A 13,615-nucleotide genomic window follows, 5' to 3' on the forward strand; every position below is an offset into this window, starting at 1 on the left:
AAACCCCCAGATAACAGAAACAGCACAGGACATGGAAGGTCTGGGGTCAAAGGACAGATATGGCTGGCCCCCACTGAGGACTGTCCTCAACCTTGGCTCCAGGGAAGAACCTCAGGAAGGTCAGGGAATGCTGAGACATGGTGAGGCCAGGAACCCTTGCCTAGCTTGAGGGACACACCCCTAGACCTATAATGGACAGTCCTCAGGGAGTGACAGGCTGCTGAACTACCCCAGCCCCCAGGGCAAGAAGTGGCACGGTCAGCTGAGGATTTATTGGCATAAACGCAACCATATAAAAACATAAGTTATGAAAAACACTGCCACGATGTACCCTCCCATCCCCCAAGCCCAGCCCCTGAGCCCCCTTTTGCAGGAGGGCCAGCCTGGCACCTCCTCAGCGCATCCGGTAGTCGGTGGAACAAGAGAGCTCACACAGCTGACCCTTGAAGTCCAGGTCGATGGTAAAGTCCAAGTCACGCTGAAGGGAAAAGGTGAGAGACAGGGCTCAGGTGTGCTATCAGGCCAAGGGTCAGGTAAATGTGCTGGCCCCTTCTGCTAGCACAATGCATACCCCGCACAATGACTGCACTACAGGCTACAGTCACCCCACTATGTTCTCCAGGACCAGCAGTGCTAGAGCCTACCACTGTTTCCAGTCCCCCTGGCAAGCATCCTGAAACCCCTCCACCGATGGATCAAGGCTGTCCTAGCATCACACTGAGCTCTGCCACTTGCTATTTTAACGTGTACAGGGAGTCAGATGATTTCAGTGCCCACAGGAAGGGTACTGAACTCAGCAGCCACACAGGGGCTTCCTAAGGTACCTACCCACCATAGTACCTAAGCTGGCACTGTTCAACTCTACCCAATACCATGTTTACTCTCCCTCAAGCCTCACATTGTTTTTGGCGTTGGGCCTCATTCCAATAGTGCCAAAAATCTCCTCGCCGGTCTTCACTGTTAGGTAGTCCTCCATGTAGAACACAGTCTGCTTCCAATGTGTGTATGGAGACTCAGGACCTGGAAGGTGGGCATAGTCAGTTCCAGGTTTTGCCTGGGTGTTACCATGCCAAACCTGCTAGTGTCCCAAGGTCACCAGCAAACAAGGCTTTAAGGGCTCCTGTCCCTGCATCTGCCTGTGTTCAGAACACTAGGTCAGACTCAGCCACACAATGACCGACATCAGAGCCAGTCTGGGACAGCTTACTGTCCCGCACTCACCCTTGTTCTTACCAGGAACAGGGCAGGAACCCTGAATCAGAATACCGTAGGCACCCCTCATGAGAATACCATGAGACACTAAGCCATGCCCCACCCCTCACCCAGTGACTCTAGGCTCTCTGTGGCTCCATTTCAACTCTCCTTTTTTGAAAGGGTTATCATTCATTTTCTTCAACTTTCTGCCCTGTTCCCAAGCAGCTCTGTGACGGTCATAAGCCCCAAGGGCTTGTGCTCCTCTCCTCCTTACACAGATGCTCCTGCCCCAGCCCAGCCCCACATGGCCCTCACTGGTAGAGAAGCCGGTCCTCTTGTGGCATCGGGTGAACTCGATGTTGAAGTAGGCCACTAGTGCATGCACATAGTCATTCCTCTTCACTTGCAGACAAAACGGGGAGGTGAAGGTCAGGTCCTCCACCTTGACTGTGTAGATGTCCACCTCCTGCCAAATGTAAGCCCATCTTGCACATGAGGACTGCTGCTTGTTAGGCCCTTCCCATCACAGCAAAACATGACCCCCAACTCCAAGCCCCATTTTCTGAAACAGGGTCTCATGTATCCTGGCCCTCAAAACATTTTCTTTCTAAAAAAGACTAGCTGTCTTCAGACACACCAGAAGAGGACATTGGATCCCATTACAGATGGTTGTGAGCCACCATGTGGTTGCTGGGAACTGAACTCAGGACCTCTGGAAGAACAACCAATGCTTATAACTACCATTTTTTTTCCCTAAAGATTTATTTATGGTGCTGGAGAGATAGCTCACTGGCTATTCTTCCAGAGGTTCTGGGTTCAAATCACAGCAGCTTATAATTGTCTCCACCATCAGTTTCTTTTGACCTAATCTCCATAGGCAACAGGCAACACTCGGTGCTGATACATACATGCATATAAAACACCTGTCCACATTAAATACATAATTATGTATGGACGTGTATGTGCCTGTCTGAGTTTATGAAGTCATATCCACGAAGATACCCACTAAGGTTAGACAGAGGGTATTGGATGCCTGGAATTGAGAGTTACATGCCCCTCAAAGAGCATCGAGTACTTTTAACCACCAAGTCACCCATCTCTCCAGTCCCAACTCTTGATCCTCAGACCACAGAGAGGCAACAAACTAAAGGAGAACCACAATGACTCTCCAGTCCCTAGGTGCCCCCACTGACCCCCTGCTCCAGTGCACTCTGCCTGTTTCACTTTCCTATCCTGGAATTCAGCACCAGGCATGATCCTCAAAACTCTGATGTGTGGGCCCAACTGGTTTCTCCACGCCTCTAATGGACAGGTCAGGGACCTGGAACCCCTATTGCTATTGAGTTACCTTTATGAGGCAGGCGTTGGTGACCAGCTGCTTTGGGTCCACCACGTCCACCAGGGGCTCCTTGATGGCCACGTCTTTAATGCAGGACATATCAAAGCCATATACATTCTCCCACCCTGGGAACAGACAGGGTCAGGTGAGCTTGGAACCCAGGTCCTGTCCTCACCGCCCATCCTACCCTCACTACCCACTCCAGCCCCAGCTCACAGTGGATCTTGTAGTCTTTATACTGTCGGTCCTCAATGGCTGTCACATACAGGGTGGCTCGGTCTGGGAAGATGAGGCCATCAGGTGCCTGAGGGAGGAGTTGTGTAAGATCAAGAGCCTAACTGAACAGACCCAACTGTCCAGCCCACCAATAGTTTCCTCAGAGACCCCTTAGCCATCTAGGCCTCACCCTCATCCTTGAGTCTGGTCCCTACTCAACAGCCACAAGGAACCCAGAGCCCAGGTTGTCCCACAATTCCTAGGAGCCTGGAAATACCCCATTAGGAAAGACACCTTCATTTTGTACAGTGTCCTCCTGAAACCCACCCCCGCCCCCAGCTGTTACACAGCACACACTCCCCTGGTATAAGGACCCTGCTCTGGTCTTCTTGAAGTCAGCTCCTCGGCCATTCCTTTGGTCCCCTCTCCCTGGGAAGGTCTTATCCACCACAACACCTGGTGGCACCCTACTTGCTGCTCTAACTTCTTAGTCTGGGGTTCCCACTACATCCCCAACACATATGCCTCACCAGCCACTTGTCACGAGCGTGCAGCACAGTGTTGAGCATGGACTCATAGAAGAGGCAATAACCCATCCACTCGCTGATGATGATGTCCACCTTCTCCACAGGCAGCTCCACCTCCTCCACCTTGCCCTTGATGATGGTCACCACTGCATCCACAGAACGACATGCCAGTCAGGGTGAGGGCTGGCCCAGACGGCTCCAGACACCCACACAGACCTCTGGTCATAGACCTCTGTCTCACTATGTAGCCCTGGCTGTCCTGGCACTTGCTATGTAGACCAGGCTGGCCAAAACCCAGAGATCTGCCTGCCTCTGCCTCCCCAGTGCTAGGAATCAAAGGTTAGAAATCAAGGCCAGCCCAAGACAAAGGCACAGCAGCGGCTCCAGGCCGGGTCCACGGGTCTAAGAGTGGCTCTGCTGCAAGCCCAAGTTTAACATTCTCTAGGTCTGCGTTTCCACCCCTAGCAATGCCCAGACGAAATATATTTCTCTATTCAGTAGGTATCAAACAGTAAGTAATTGTGTGGTCACATGTGTAAAATGAGGGCCAGCTTGGGGTGCTTGCCGCCAAGCTGGATAATCTGATTTCCACCCCGAGGCCTGGTGGCACTGGCCTGTCACCCAGCTAATTAGGAGGCTGTCACTCAAGGACTGGAGCTCAAAGCCTACTTGGCCTAAAGTAAGAAACCCTGTGTTGGTGTTAGAGAGCGCGGTTAAGAGCACTGACTGCTCTTCCAGAGGTCTTGAGTTCAATTCCCAGCAACCACATGGTGGCTCACAACCATCTGTAATGGGATCTGATGCCTTCTTCTGGTATTTCTGGAGACGGATATAGCATACTCACACAAAAAATAAATAAATCTAAAAGAAAAACAAAACAAAACAAATAAACAAAAAGAAACCCTGTCTCAAAATACAAAGAAGGCTGGCAGACAGGGTCAGTGGGAGGGCCCCTGCCAGGCAAGGGCTAGGGCTCCAGGCCTAACGCCAAGGCTGAGGAGAGAAACAAAGGCACGGCCTGCTGCTGCTTATCTCTCACATACATGACGCCTCGCAGGAATCTACTTCTGTTGCAGATTAGCGCCTCTGCAATCACTTGGGGGCTCAGTATGGAAGCATCGTCTAAGGAAAACACCATCACCCGGGTGGCAGGACGCACCTACCCATGCCTGCCTCTGCCCTTGAATGGACTATGGCAACCAGTACTCATGCACTCTCAACGAACTCCCACATTTTCTCCCTTTTTGTAGCTTGTCCTGGCCCTCAACCCCCAAGGGATGGGAGGCCAGGACATACCACCACCTGACCTTCACAGTTTAGACCTATTCCACCTTTTATAATGCTAAGTACAGCCCCACTAAAGGTGGGGCCACACACTTTTAGTCCCAGCACTTGTAAGGTAGAGACAGGCAGATCTCAAGAGTTCAAGGCCACCCTGGTTACATAGTGGGTTCCAGATCAGCCAGGGCTACACAGTGAGGCCTCCTCTTGAGAAGGAAAAAAAAAGTTTAACTGCATGGAAAACTGTGTGGTGTGAAATGGCATCTCAGGCAGACTAGAGGCCTCCAATGTGTACACGTGAGTACAGGACAAGGCATGTCCTGGAACCTTCAGGTGTGAACTGCAGACACACAGGCAGCAGTTGTGGGGTTCTCAGGGAGGCAATGTCCAGCATGATCAGAGTGGGGGCTGCTGGGGAGAAATCTTGACAGGCCCTGGATGTGATAACTGAGGGATGGGGATGTTCCAATCCTGAGCACAGTCACCACGCAAAACCCTAAAGCATGAGGCCCAACACCCCGATATCCAGACTCTCAGCATTCCCAGACATGAAGGAGCCAGCAGTTGTCAATTGGGGTCTCTTAAGCTACACTGAGGCCTTCTAGAAGCTGGCTGTTCCTCCACGGGCCCCCTGCTCTACTCACCGTGGTCTAACTTATTGGCTTTGACAATCTTCACAGCATAATCAGAGATACTGGAGCACTCGATCTACGGCAGGAGGGAGGAAGGAGAGGCTAAGTGCAGTCCACGCCCTTCCACTGTCTCTGCCCCTAACAAGCCCACCCACTGCCTTGAGACTTACCCCAATGACCTTGCGGGCCCCTGCCTTGGCAGCGAACATGCAGAGGATGCCAGTGCCCGAGCCCACATCCAGCACCACCTTGTCTTTGAAGAGATGCCGATTGTGAAACATGGAGTTGCGGTACGTGAGGGTTCGCACCTCATCCTTTAGCATCTCCTAGGCAGATAACAGAGACAGAGGACCAGAGTGAGGGGACACGCAAGGCTTGGATGTCACTGCCACACTGATGATGAGCGAGCTTCTTCTGCAGTGAACATCCAAACTGGCCAGGTTTTATCAGTGCCACCCTTTCAAGAGCCAGGGACGAATCAGCAGGCAGAAACAGGAAGATCCTGGGAACAAGGCCGGCCCTTAGATCACCAAGAGGCATCATGGTATTGGCCCGCCATCTTACGCTGCTTGGGAAACTTAGGCAAAAGAAGCGTTAAGTTTAAGGCAGGCTCACACAAATTAAAGAGGGAGCAGACAGCCAGTAGCAAGTAGGTTGTGTAGCACATGCAAGCGAGGGGTTGGTCAACCCTTGACATCACCTCTCAAGTTCCAGCCATCTTGTTTTCTGACATGGTGTCAGACCTGGGTAGCTGGACAACTAGGTTAGGCTGGTGAGCCCTGCCTCTGCCTCCTCAGAGCTGAGCTTATGCAAGCACACACTACCATGCTTGGCATTCTCAGAGTTATAGTGCATGCAGGAACATGGAGGTCAGAGGACACTTTCCCCGTCTACTCCGAGTTCAAGGGAGCTCTTGTAAGGCAAGCACTACGTTCTGCTTGTGTGGCAAGTACCTTTACCCATTGAGCCGTCTTGCCAGTCCACTATGGCTTTTTAAGTGGGTTTTGAACTCTACAACCCAGGCTTGCATGGCAAGCACTTTAATAACTGAGGTATGTCCTTAGGCCCCCAAAAACTCAATTTTGTTTTATGTATATTTTCCAATTTTTTCCCTTGTTTATGATGTTGGGGATGGAAGCCATGATCCAGCACATGCTAGGCAACTGCTCTGCCATTTTGCCACAGTCCCAGCCTTTGGTACGTTTTTGGTTTTTTTTTGGTTTTTTGTTTTTTTTTTTTAAATCTCCACGGAAAAGACAAGGATTCCTTAGAATGTCATTTCAGTTGCATGGAGCCAGTCTCCTTTATCAAAAAGGTTGTAGTGTAGCATGAGCAGTGGATGCAGTCCCACCGCCAGTCACTAGAGGGCACCAGAGACCGGCAAGGCCTGAGCTCATCCTTAGGTCTGTGGCACACAGGGGTAGCAGCACTCCCACTGGTCTCTGGGAGCTGTTGAGACTTCAGTCTCCCAAACAGCGGGCCAGGGGCAGAAAGGGAGCAGTGCACATGCTGAGACATTGACCCCCTGTCCAGTCTTGCAGCCCTTCAGTGCGTGCTGGCTTTAGGGACAGTCTCTACTCACCTCGTGGATGCCAAAGTGGGCATAGGAGTCAAAGTAGTAGTCTTTGGATGTCATGTCCTCAGCATTGGGCTTCTCACTACTTTCTGCTTGGCCACAGGAAACCTGGAAGAGGGGAAGTGGCACAAGGGTCAAAGGTGGGTTCCCCAGAGTCTCCTCAACCTGCAAAAAGCCCCTCATCATACCAGGAAAACCCTCCAGCCCCCTCCAGTATCTTTCTTCCCCAGGTAACGTTTCCACTTCCAGGACCCACCCAGAGCACCATCCAGGGAGCAGCGGCCTCGCCTACCATCTCTCCAGGCTCTATGCCCCGTCTCTAGCTCAGCCCACAGCTGGGGAGGGAGGGAGAGAGGGCGGAGCCAGGGCAGACACATGGAAGGGCAGGGGAGGAGGGCTGGAGATGGAGTTAAGGAAGCAGCCATGGTTCTGGGGGAGCCAGCTGGGGCCAGGTCCTAAGTGTTTAGGGGGCACAGCGGAAACTGTTTTGAAGCAAGAGGATGGTTAGACCTCTTGGGGAGCCAGATGTATAGCAAGTAAGCTTATTGTGGAAGTGGGTTGGGTGGGGGTCTCACAAAAGGATATTTACTTCTTCAAGAGGCGGCTGGAGGCTCATCCCATTAGCCAAGGTGGCTACAAAATTCTAGGAGAGAGTAACAGGGAAAAGGATTAGCTACGGGGCGGCTGGGGAAGGCCTTTGGGGCAGTGAGTGGTTTGTAGGCTGGCTTTTCCCAGGCAAGCGAGTGGGTGTGTAAGCAGGGACAAGCATTGAGGCTGTGGTTGGGCAGAAAAGGATAGGAAGGAGGAGGGAAGGGAAGGTCTCCTGTCCCAGCTGTTGGCTGAAGAGATGGTGGCCTGTCCCGTGTTGTCCTTCTGTGGTCAGGTGACTGGCCACATACACCTACCCCATCTAGGCCACAAGACCCGATACTTGCCAGTGCACATGGGCACTACCAGCTGTTGCTCCCCTTCACTACCTAATCACCCGCCCATAGATTAGGTGACATTTCCTGACACACATGCCAGGCAGAAGTGCCATGAATAAACAGGAGGGAGGGGTTGAAAAGGAATGGGTGCTGTTTCCTGTCCTATGAGGGTGCCATTAGAGAGATGTAGCAGACCACCATAGCAGCAGGCACCTCCAACTCCACCAGGGTGAGGAACACACGCACGCACCTCGTTTTACCTGACTTTCCGATGAGGTATTAAACGTGCCCTGGAAAACTGGGACCAGCCCCTTTCATACCTCACCTGGGTCCCCACACTCAAACAGCCTTCTCTCTTCTCTGTCCACAAGTCCCAGGGTCATTGTAGTGACCCTGTAGGCTAACTGATCCCTATTCATGGCAGATGTCCCAGCAACTGACCTTCCTCTCCCTTGAAGAGGTATGGGCTCCATCAGATTAAATCCCATCAATGACTGCCATCCAAGGCTTCCAGAGAAGCTACGAGCTAACCAAGCTCTCAGTTCCCTGCAGCCTGTCAGGGGATTTTCCCACTTGGGCCTCTCTTTTTCAATAGTACAGGATCCATACAGATCAAGTTGACAATTGACTGAAGAGTGCTTGAAACCTCTGTCTAGGCCCTGCCTTACAAGCCTAAAGGTGAAGGCGTCCCCAGGGTACAACTCATAAGATGAAGGAAGATGGCAAGTTCAAGGCCAGATCCATTTTTCTTTTTTCCGGAGCTGAGGACTGAACCCAAGGCCTTGCGCTTGCTAGGCGAGCGCTCTCCTACTGAGCTAAATCCCCAACCCCCAGACCCATTTTTGAATTAAATTAAGTAAAAAGTAGACTAGGGAATGCAGCTTAAGATGGAGCACTCAACTGTAAGCAGGTAAGCAAGGCAGGAGCTAGAATTTCATTCCGTTTTGGGCGGAAAATTAGGCAAAGGCGGAAATGCTCAAAAAGGGGTCCCTTGCCACATTCAAGGTGGTAAAAAAAGCTCAGTGGGGGTTAAGGCCCGTGGCTATCCGAACTCCTTTATCCCCCACCACTGACCTCTGATCATCCACCCGAGGTCCCTCCCACGAGGGAGTGGGTTTTGGGCCACGCCCCATGAAAAAAAGACGCCCCTCTCACACGCCCAGAATGACCACGAGGGGGTGCCCGGCGACGGATCCGGATCTCCTCGGTTGAGATTCCCCACCATCTCCTTAAAGAGAGGTCACGGGGCTATGCCCATCCCCCCCTTCTGCACAAGGGTAACAGAGTTGAGAAAAGGGAGGCCGGGGGGTGATGTTCTCAGGCCCCACGCGGGTGCACGAATCCTGGGCTGCATGGACGTCCACAGCCCAGCCTGGGATAGCGGGTGGCAACCCCTGGACCCCTTGAGTGCATCCCAGGTCATCGGGCTGGGGGCGGGGCCTTTGTCCCGCACGTGGAGCCCGCGGGGCCCCTCGAGCGGCACACCCCCCTCCCCACGCTACACTGCGAGACCACGTGCGGCCCGGCTGGAAGCGTCCCCCGGCCCGCGACCACGTGCGACAACCCTTGGCTCGGGTGCGGGACCCAAAGCACCGAAAGCCGTGATCGCTCTCGTCACATCCCCCGATGCGGACCAACGGGAGACCAGGTACATCAAAAGGCCCCGTTCCCACAGTTCAGGCCGTGGGCCACTCGTCTCGTGCCATCCCCGGGCCTAAAGAGCCCAGCTACTCACCTCCATGATGCAGTTCGCGGCCTCGGCTGCCGCCATCTTCACCCGAGTCCTACGGCCTCCGAGACCCCCCCTCTCTCTTTTCTCCCCCCCGCTCGACCGGGGACCGCCTTTTACCAGAGGGTCCACAGTCCAGCCCTCGATACCCCGCCATAAGTTCTCATTGGTCTGTAACGCCGTCCATCTGACAGCTTCACATTTCAATTGGATGACAGACACATCTATCAAAGATAAAGTGCCCACCCCTCCTAGCGTTTAAAGGCCCGCCCCCTCCTGTCCGCTAGGAAGGGAACAACTGTCTGTCTGTCTCGCCCAGCACGTGTGGCGATTGGGTAATATCCACCAGATCGTCCCGCCCCTTTCCGGCTAGCTCCGCCTTGGAGCTTCCCGGCGGGCTCCGCGCTAAGCGGACGTCTAGAAACTGAGCTGTCTATCACTAAGATAATCCGCTCCTCCCTCGTTGCTATTGGCTGAGTCAAAGGTGACGTTCGCGACTCTTACTCTACCCTGTTAAAGCGACCGGCTTAGAAGAAGAGGGGCCATTGGCCCATAAGGAGGCAGGCAGCACTTTGGGCAGCAGCAATTGGCTCTCAGGAATGTCAGTCATCAACCTTCTGTGGATTCCCCCCTCTCCCTGGAGGTTTTCTGGAGCAACTGGGGCGCGTGGGCGCCTTAAGTTAAAGGGAAACCCCGAGTTCCTGAGAGGTTCATGGTGGCGCATTCTAGTCTGAGGTTCCGAAACCAGCTATTGCTGGTTGTGAGCCTCATTGCGATAACCCCTACCCCTGTGCTGGACGCGCCAAGTTCTGAAGACCTGTGGCCTCCTCGTGGCCTCTAGGTCCTGTACGGGAAACACCCATCGTCCTTTGTCTAACCAGCTCCTACACGTCAATCACCGGCAATTTGGACGCCACCTCCTCCAGGATATTTCCCTGGATCTGTCGAAAGTTACTCCTTGCCTGAGGATGGATGTCAGTTGCTGTGTTCGTGCGCCCTCCTTTTACCTTCTGTCCCACCAGTTCATGATCCAAACATAAGTTACTTTAAAGTCCCGTATGAACTCCTCTAATCCGAGCCTTCGCATAAGGTATGCATGCATATCTGACCTGTTTTCCTACCAACGCCTAACACTTATTTTGTTTCGTGTGTATGTGCATTCGCGTGTGACTTGAACGTATGAAGGTCACAAAGCAACTTATAGGAGCCCTTTCTTTCCACGATGTGAGTGTAGGGAATTGAACGGAAGTTGTCAGGCTTAGCAGCAAGCCCCTTTACCCTCTGAAGCATCTGCGCAGACCAACATTTAAGGTCTTGTAATATCTTTTGTTTGACAGATTCTCACTGTGCCTTAGGCCTGGAACTCGCTGTGGAGATCAGACTGCTTTTGTCTCCCAAGTGCTGAGATTTAAGGCCTATGAAAATCTTGCCCAGCCAATATTGCCTGCCCCCTTTCCTAGACAATGTTTTTCAGTGTATCCCTTGGATGTACTCTTACTCATAGATCCGCCTGCTTCTGACCTCCCAAAAGGCATACTTCCCACTCCCAGTTCAATATGATTTATTTTATGTGAGTACACTGTTTTCAGACACACCAAAAGCATCAACTCCCTTTACAGATGACTGTGAGCCAACATGTGGTTGCTGGGAATTGAACTCAGGACCTCTGAAAGAACAGTCAGAGCTCTTAATCGCTGAGCCATCTCTTTAGCCTTTTTGAGACAGGGTTTCTCTGTGTAGCCTAAGCTGTCTTGGAACTCTGTAGACAAGGCTGGCCCTGAAGTCAAAGATCCCGCCTACCTGTGCCTCTCTCAGATTTGATTGACTCCAGTCCTACTTTGTCTCCTATCTCAATAGCCCCAGGGCCTTTCCTGCTAGACTCAAGGTGCCCCAGGGCCCTCTGTCCTACCCTGGTGCTTCAACCTCCCATTCCCTACAACTTACCAGCCCCTCTGCCCATGGCTTTTGAGGCCTTCCAGCACCTCTAGGACAATGTCTTAATCCTTCAACCACTTTCATGCTTCAGCTTTACTGATCCCATTTCCTGGGGCTGCTGCCATTTTACATGGTGCCCCTCTTCTTTGGGGATGGAACTTGCTTTTCATTCAGGACAAGAGATTTTATCTCTAGCCAGTGAATGAAGTGCGTTCTGACTAACCACAGATTTAAATAAACTTAGCATAGGGAGTCTCTGCGGCCCATTCAGGTTGCGACTGATTCCTTGGAGGAAACTGAGGCTCAGTCACAGCTTCACACATAGGACACTGCTCAGCTGTATCTCACTACAGAAAGGCAAACGAAACATTGCTTTTTAAATTTTATTTAATTTAGATTTTGTCTGTGTGCACAGTATGTGTAGAGGCCAGAGGCGGAAGTCCAAATGCCTTCCTAAATGTTTCTGTACTTTGACTGGTCTGGAACTCAGAAATCCACATATTAAAGATTTATTTTATGTATATGAGTACACTATATCTGTCTTCAGACACACCAGAAGAGGGCATTGGATCTCATTACAGATGGTTGTGAGCCACCATGTGGTTGCTGGGAATTGAACTCAGGACCTCTAGAAAAGCAGTCAGTGGGCTGGAGAGATGGCTCAGCGGTTAAGAGCCCCGACTGCTCTTTCAGAGGTCTTGAGTTCAATTCCCAGCAACCACATGGTGGCTCACAACCATCTGTAAAGAGATCCAATGCCCTCTTCTGGTGTCTGAAGACAGCTACAATGTACTTATATATAATAAATGAATTAAAAAAAAAAAAAGCAGTCAGTGCTCTTAACCACTGAGCCATCTCTCCAGCCCCATACTTCTCTTTCTTAAGTGCTAGTATTAAAGGCATACACTGCCTTCCAGGCACCACCTTATTTTCTTGAGAAGATGTCTCTCACTGACACCAGAACCTAACTGGCTGACCAGCAAGCCCCAGATCCTGCTTCTGCCTCCGAGTGCTGGGAGTGCTGACATGTGCCCCGTGCCCTGCTTTTTGGTTCTTTTTTTTTTTTTTTCCGGAGCTGGGGACCGAACCCAGGGCCTTGCGCTTCCTAGGTAAGCGCTCTACCACTGAGCTAAATCTCCAGCCCCATCGTGCCCTGCTTTTAAAGTGAGTGCTGGAACTTTGACTCAGGTGATTTTGCTTAGGCATCAAACACTTTAGAGGACAGATCCACCGTCCTAGCTCACTTTGGGGCTTTAGAAGCAAGGTCTCCTAGCTCACACTGGCCTTGAACTCACTGTATAGCTAAAAATGACCTTGAATCTGATCCTCCCAAATGCTGGGATTACAGGTCTGCAGCACGGAGCACTGCAGTTTAAAGGTGTAGCCAGCACACACCTATGAGACCTGCCATGGAGATTTAAGGCCAGTAACCCTTCCACTCACAGCTATACACTCCGGCAACCTCAGAGAGGTCTATTGTAAGTCAGAGCTAAACATGGAGCTTAGTGGCAGTGTTTGCTAGCTCAGTTGTTCTTAAGCTGTGGGTCTCAAGCCTTTGGTGGTCAAAAGACCCTTTCACAGGGTTCACTTACGACCATCAGAAAACACAGACGTTTACATTACCATTCATTGTAATAACAAAATTATACTCAGGAAGTAATAACAAAGTACTTTTATGGTTGGGAGGGGCGAACCACAACATGAGGAACTATATTAAAGGGTCACAGAATTAGGAAAGTTGAGAGCTAGGAGAAGTGCCGTTCATAATAGGAAAAAAAAGGGGGAAAAAAGTACAGTTGGATATTGCCACAAGCCAGTTGTGTATCTGTTTGTTCCATATTGGAACATGGGAAGAGGAGGGGAAGCGCTTGAGATTCAGGAAACTTACAAGGCTAGCAATCTTTTTTTTTTTTTCTTCCCCGGAGCTGGGGACCGAACCCAGGGCCTTGCGCTTCCTAGGCAAGCGCTCTACCACTGAGCTAAATCCCCAACCCCAAGGCTAGCAATCTTGGAACCTTACAAGATTCCCAAGCTGTTCCCCAGGGCTACTGAAAAAATTCAGTAAGCCAAACCTGGAGAGGCTACTCAGCGGTTAACAGAGCCTTTTCTTGCAGAGAACCGAATTCTGTTCTCAGGGAAATATCTGGCAGCTAACCGCATATAATTCCAGTGCTAGGGGATATGATACATTCTTCTGGCACCTTCCTTGCATGTGTGCACAAACATAAAAACACATACACACACACACACATAAAAACAC

At 51.4% G+C, this 13,615-nt stretch overlaps 1 protein-coding gene across 4 annotated transcripts; it reads right to left on the reverse strand.

Moving 5' to 3' along the window:
- Positions 1-253: 253 nt before the first annotated feature.
- Positions 254-9,486, reverse strand: Prmt1 (protein arginine methyltransferase 1). Of its 4 annotated transcripts, XM_087586137.1 has the most exons (11): positions 9,427-9,486; positions 7,355-7,408; positions 6,772-6,873; positions 5,360-5,515; positions 5,202-5,265; positions 3,280-3,422; positions 2,750-2,837; positions 2,543-2,658; positions 1,510-1,660; positions 899-1,020; positions 254-478 (listed from the first exon to the last, which is right to left on the reverse strand). In XM_087586137.1, exons 1-11 carry the CDS (start codon positions 9,460-9,462, stop codon positions 395-397), a joined length of 1,116 nt encoding a protein of 371 aa, XP_087442263.1. In that variant the 5' UTR covers positions 9,463-9,486; the 3' UTR covers positions 254-394. The 4 variants fall into 4 exon arrangements, with proteins under 4 accessions (XP_087442263.1, XP_087442280.1, XP_087442272.1 ...); XM_087586154.1 differs by lacking the exons at positions 7,355-7,408; positions 9,427-9,486 and adding an exon at positions 7,058-7,162; XM_087586146.1 differs by lacking the exons at positions 7,355-7,408; positions 9,427-9,486 and adding an exon at positions 7,022-7,162.
- Positions 9,487-13,615: the final 4,129 nt, after the last annotated feature.

This window comes from Rattus norvegicus, chromosome 1 (assembly GCF_021556685.1).
Source record: "Rattus norvegicus strain SHRSP/BbbUtx chromosome 1, alternate assembly SHRSP_T2T, whole genome shotgun sequence".
Taxonomy (NCBI): Eukaryota; Metazoa; Chordata; class Mammalia; order Rodentia; family Muridae; genus Rattus; species Rattus norvegicus.

Excerpts from the sequence above, each read along its gene's own strand:
- Prmt1 (XM_087586137.1), bottom strand. The coding sequence starts at position 9,462 with ATGGCGGCAGCCGAGGCCGCGAACTGCATCATGGAG. Across the intron at positions 6,874-7,354 it reads TCCAGCCGCCTCTTGAAGAA|GTTTCCTGTGGCCAAGCAGA; the intron begins GTAAATATCCTT and ends CCCCTCTTCCAG. Across the intron at positions 5,516-6,771 it reads CCCACTTTGGCATCCACGAG|GAGATGCTAAAGGATGAGGT; the intron begins GTGAGTAGAGAC and ends TTATCTGCCTAG.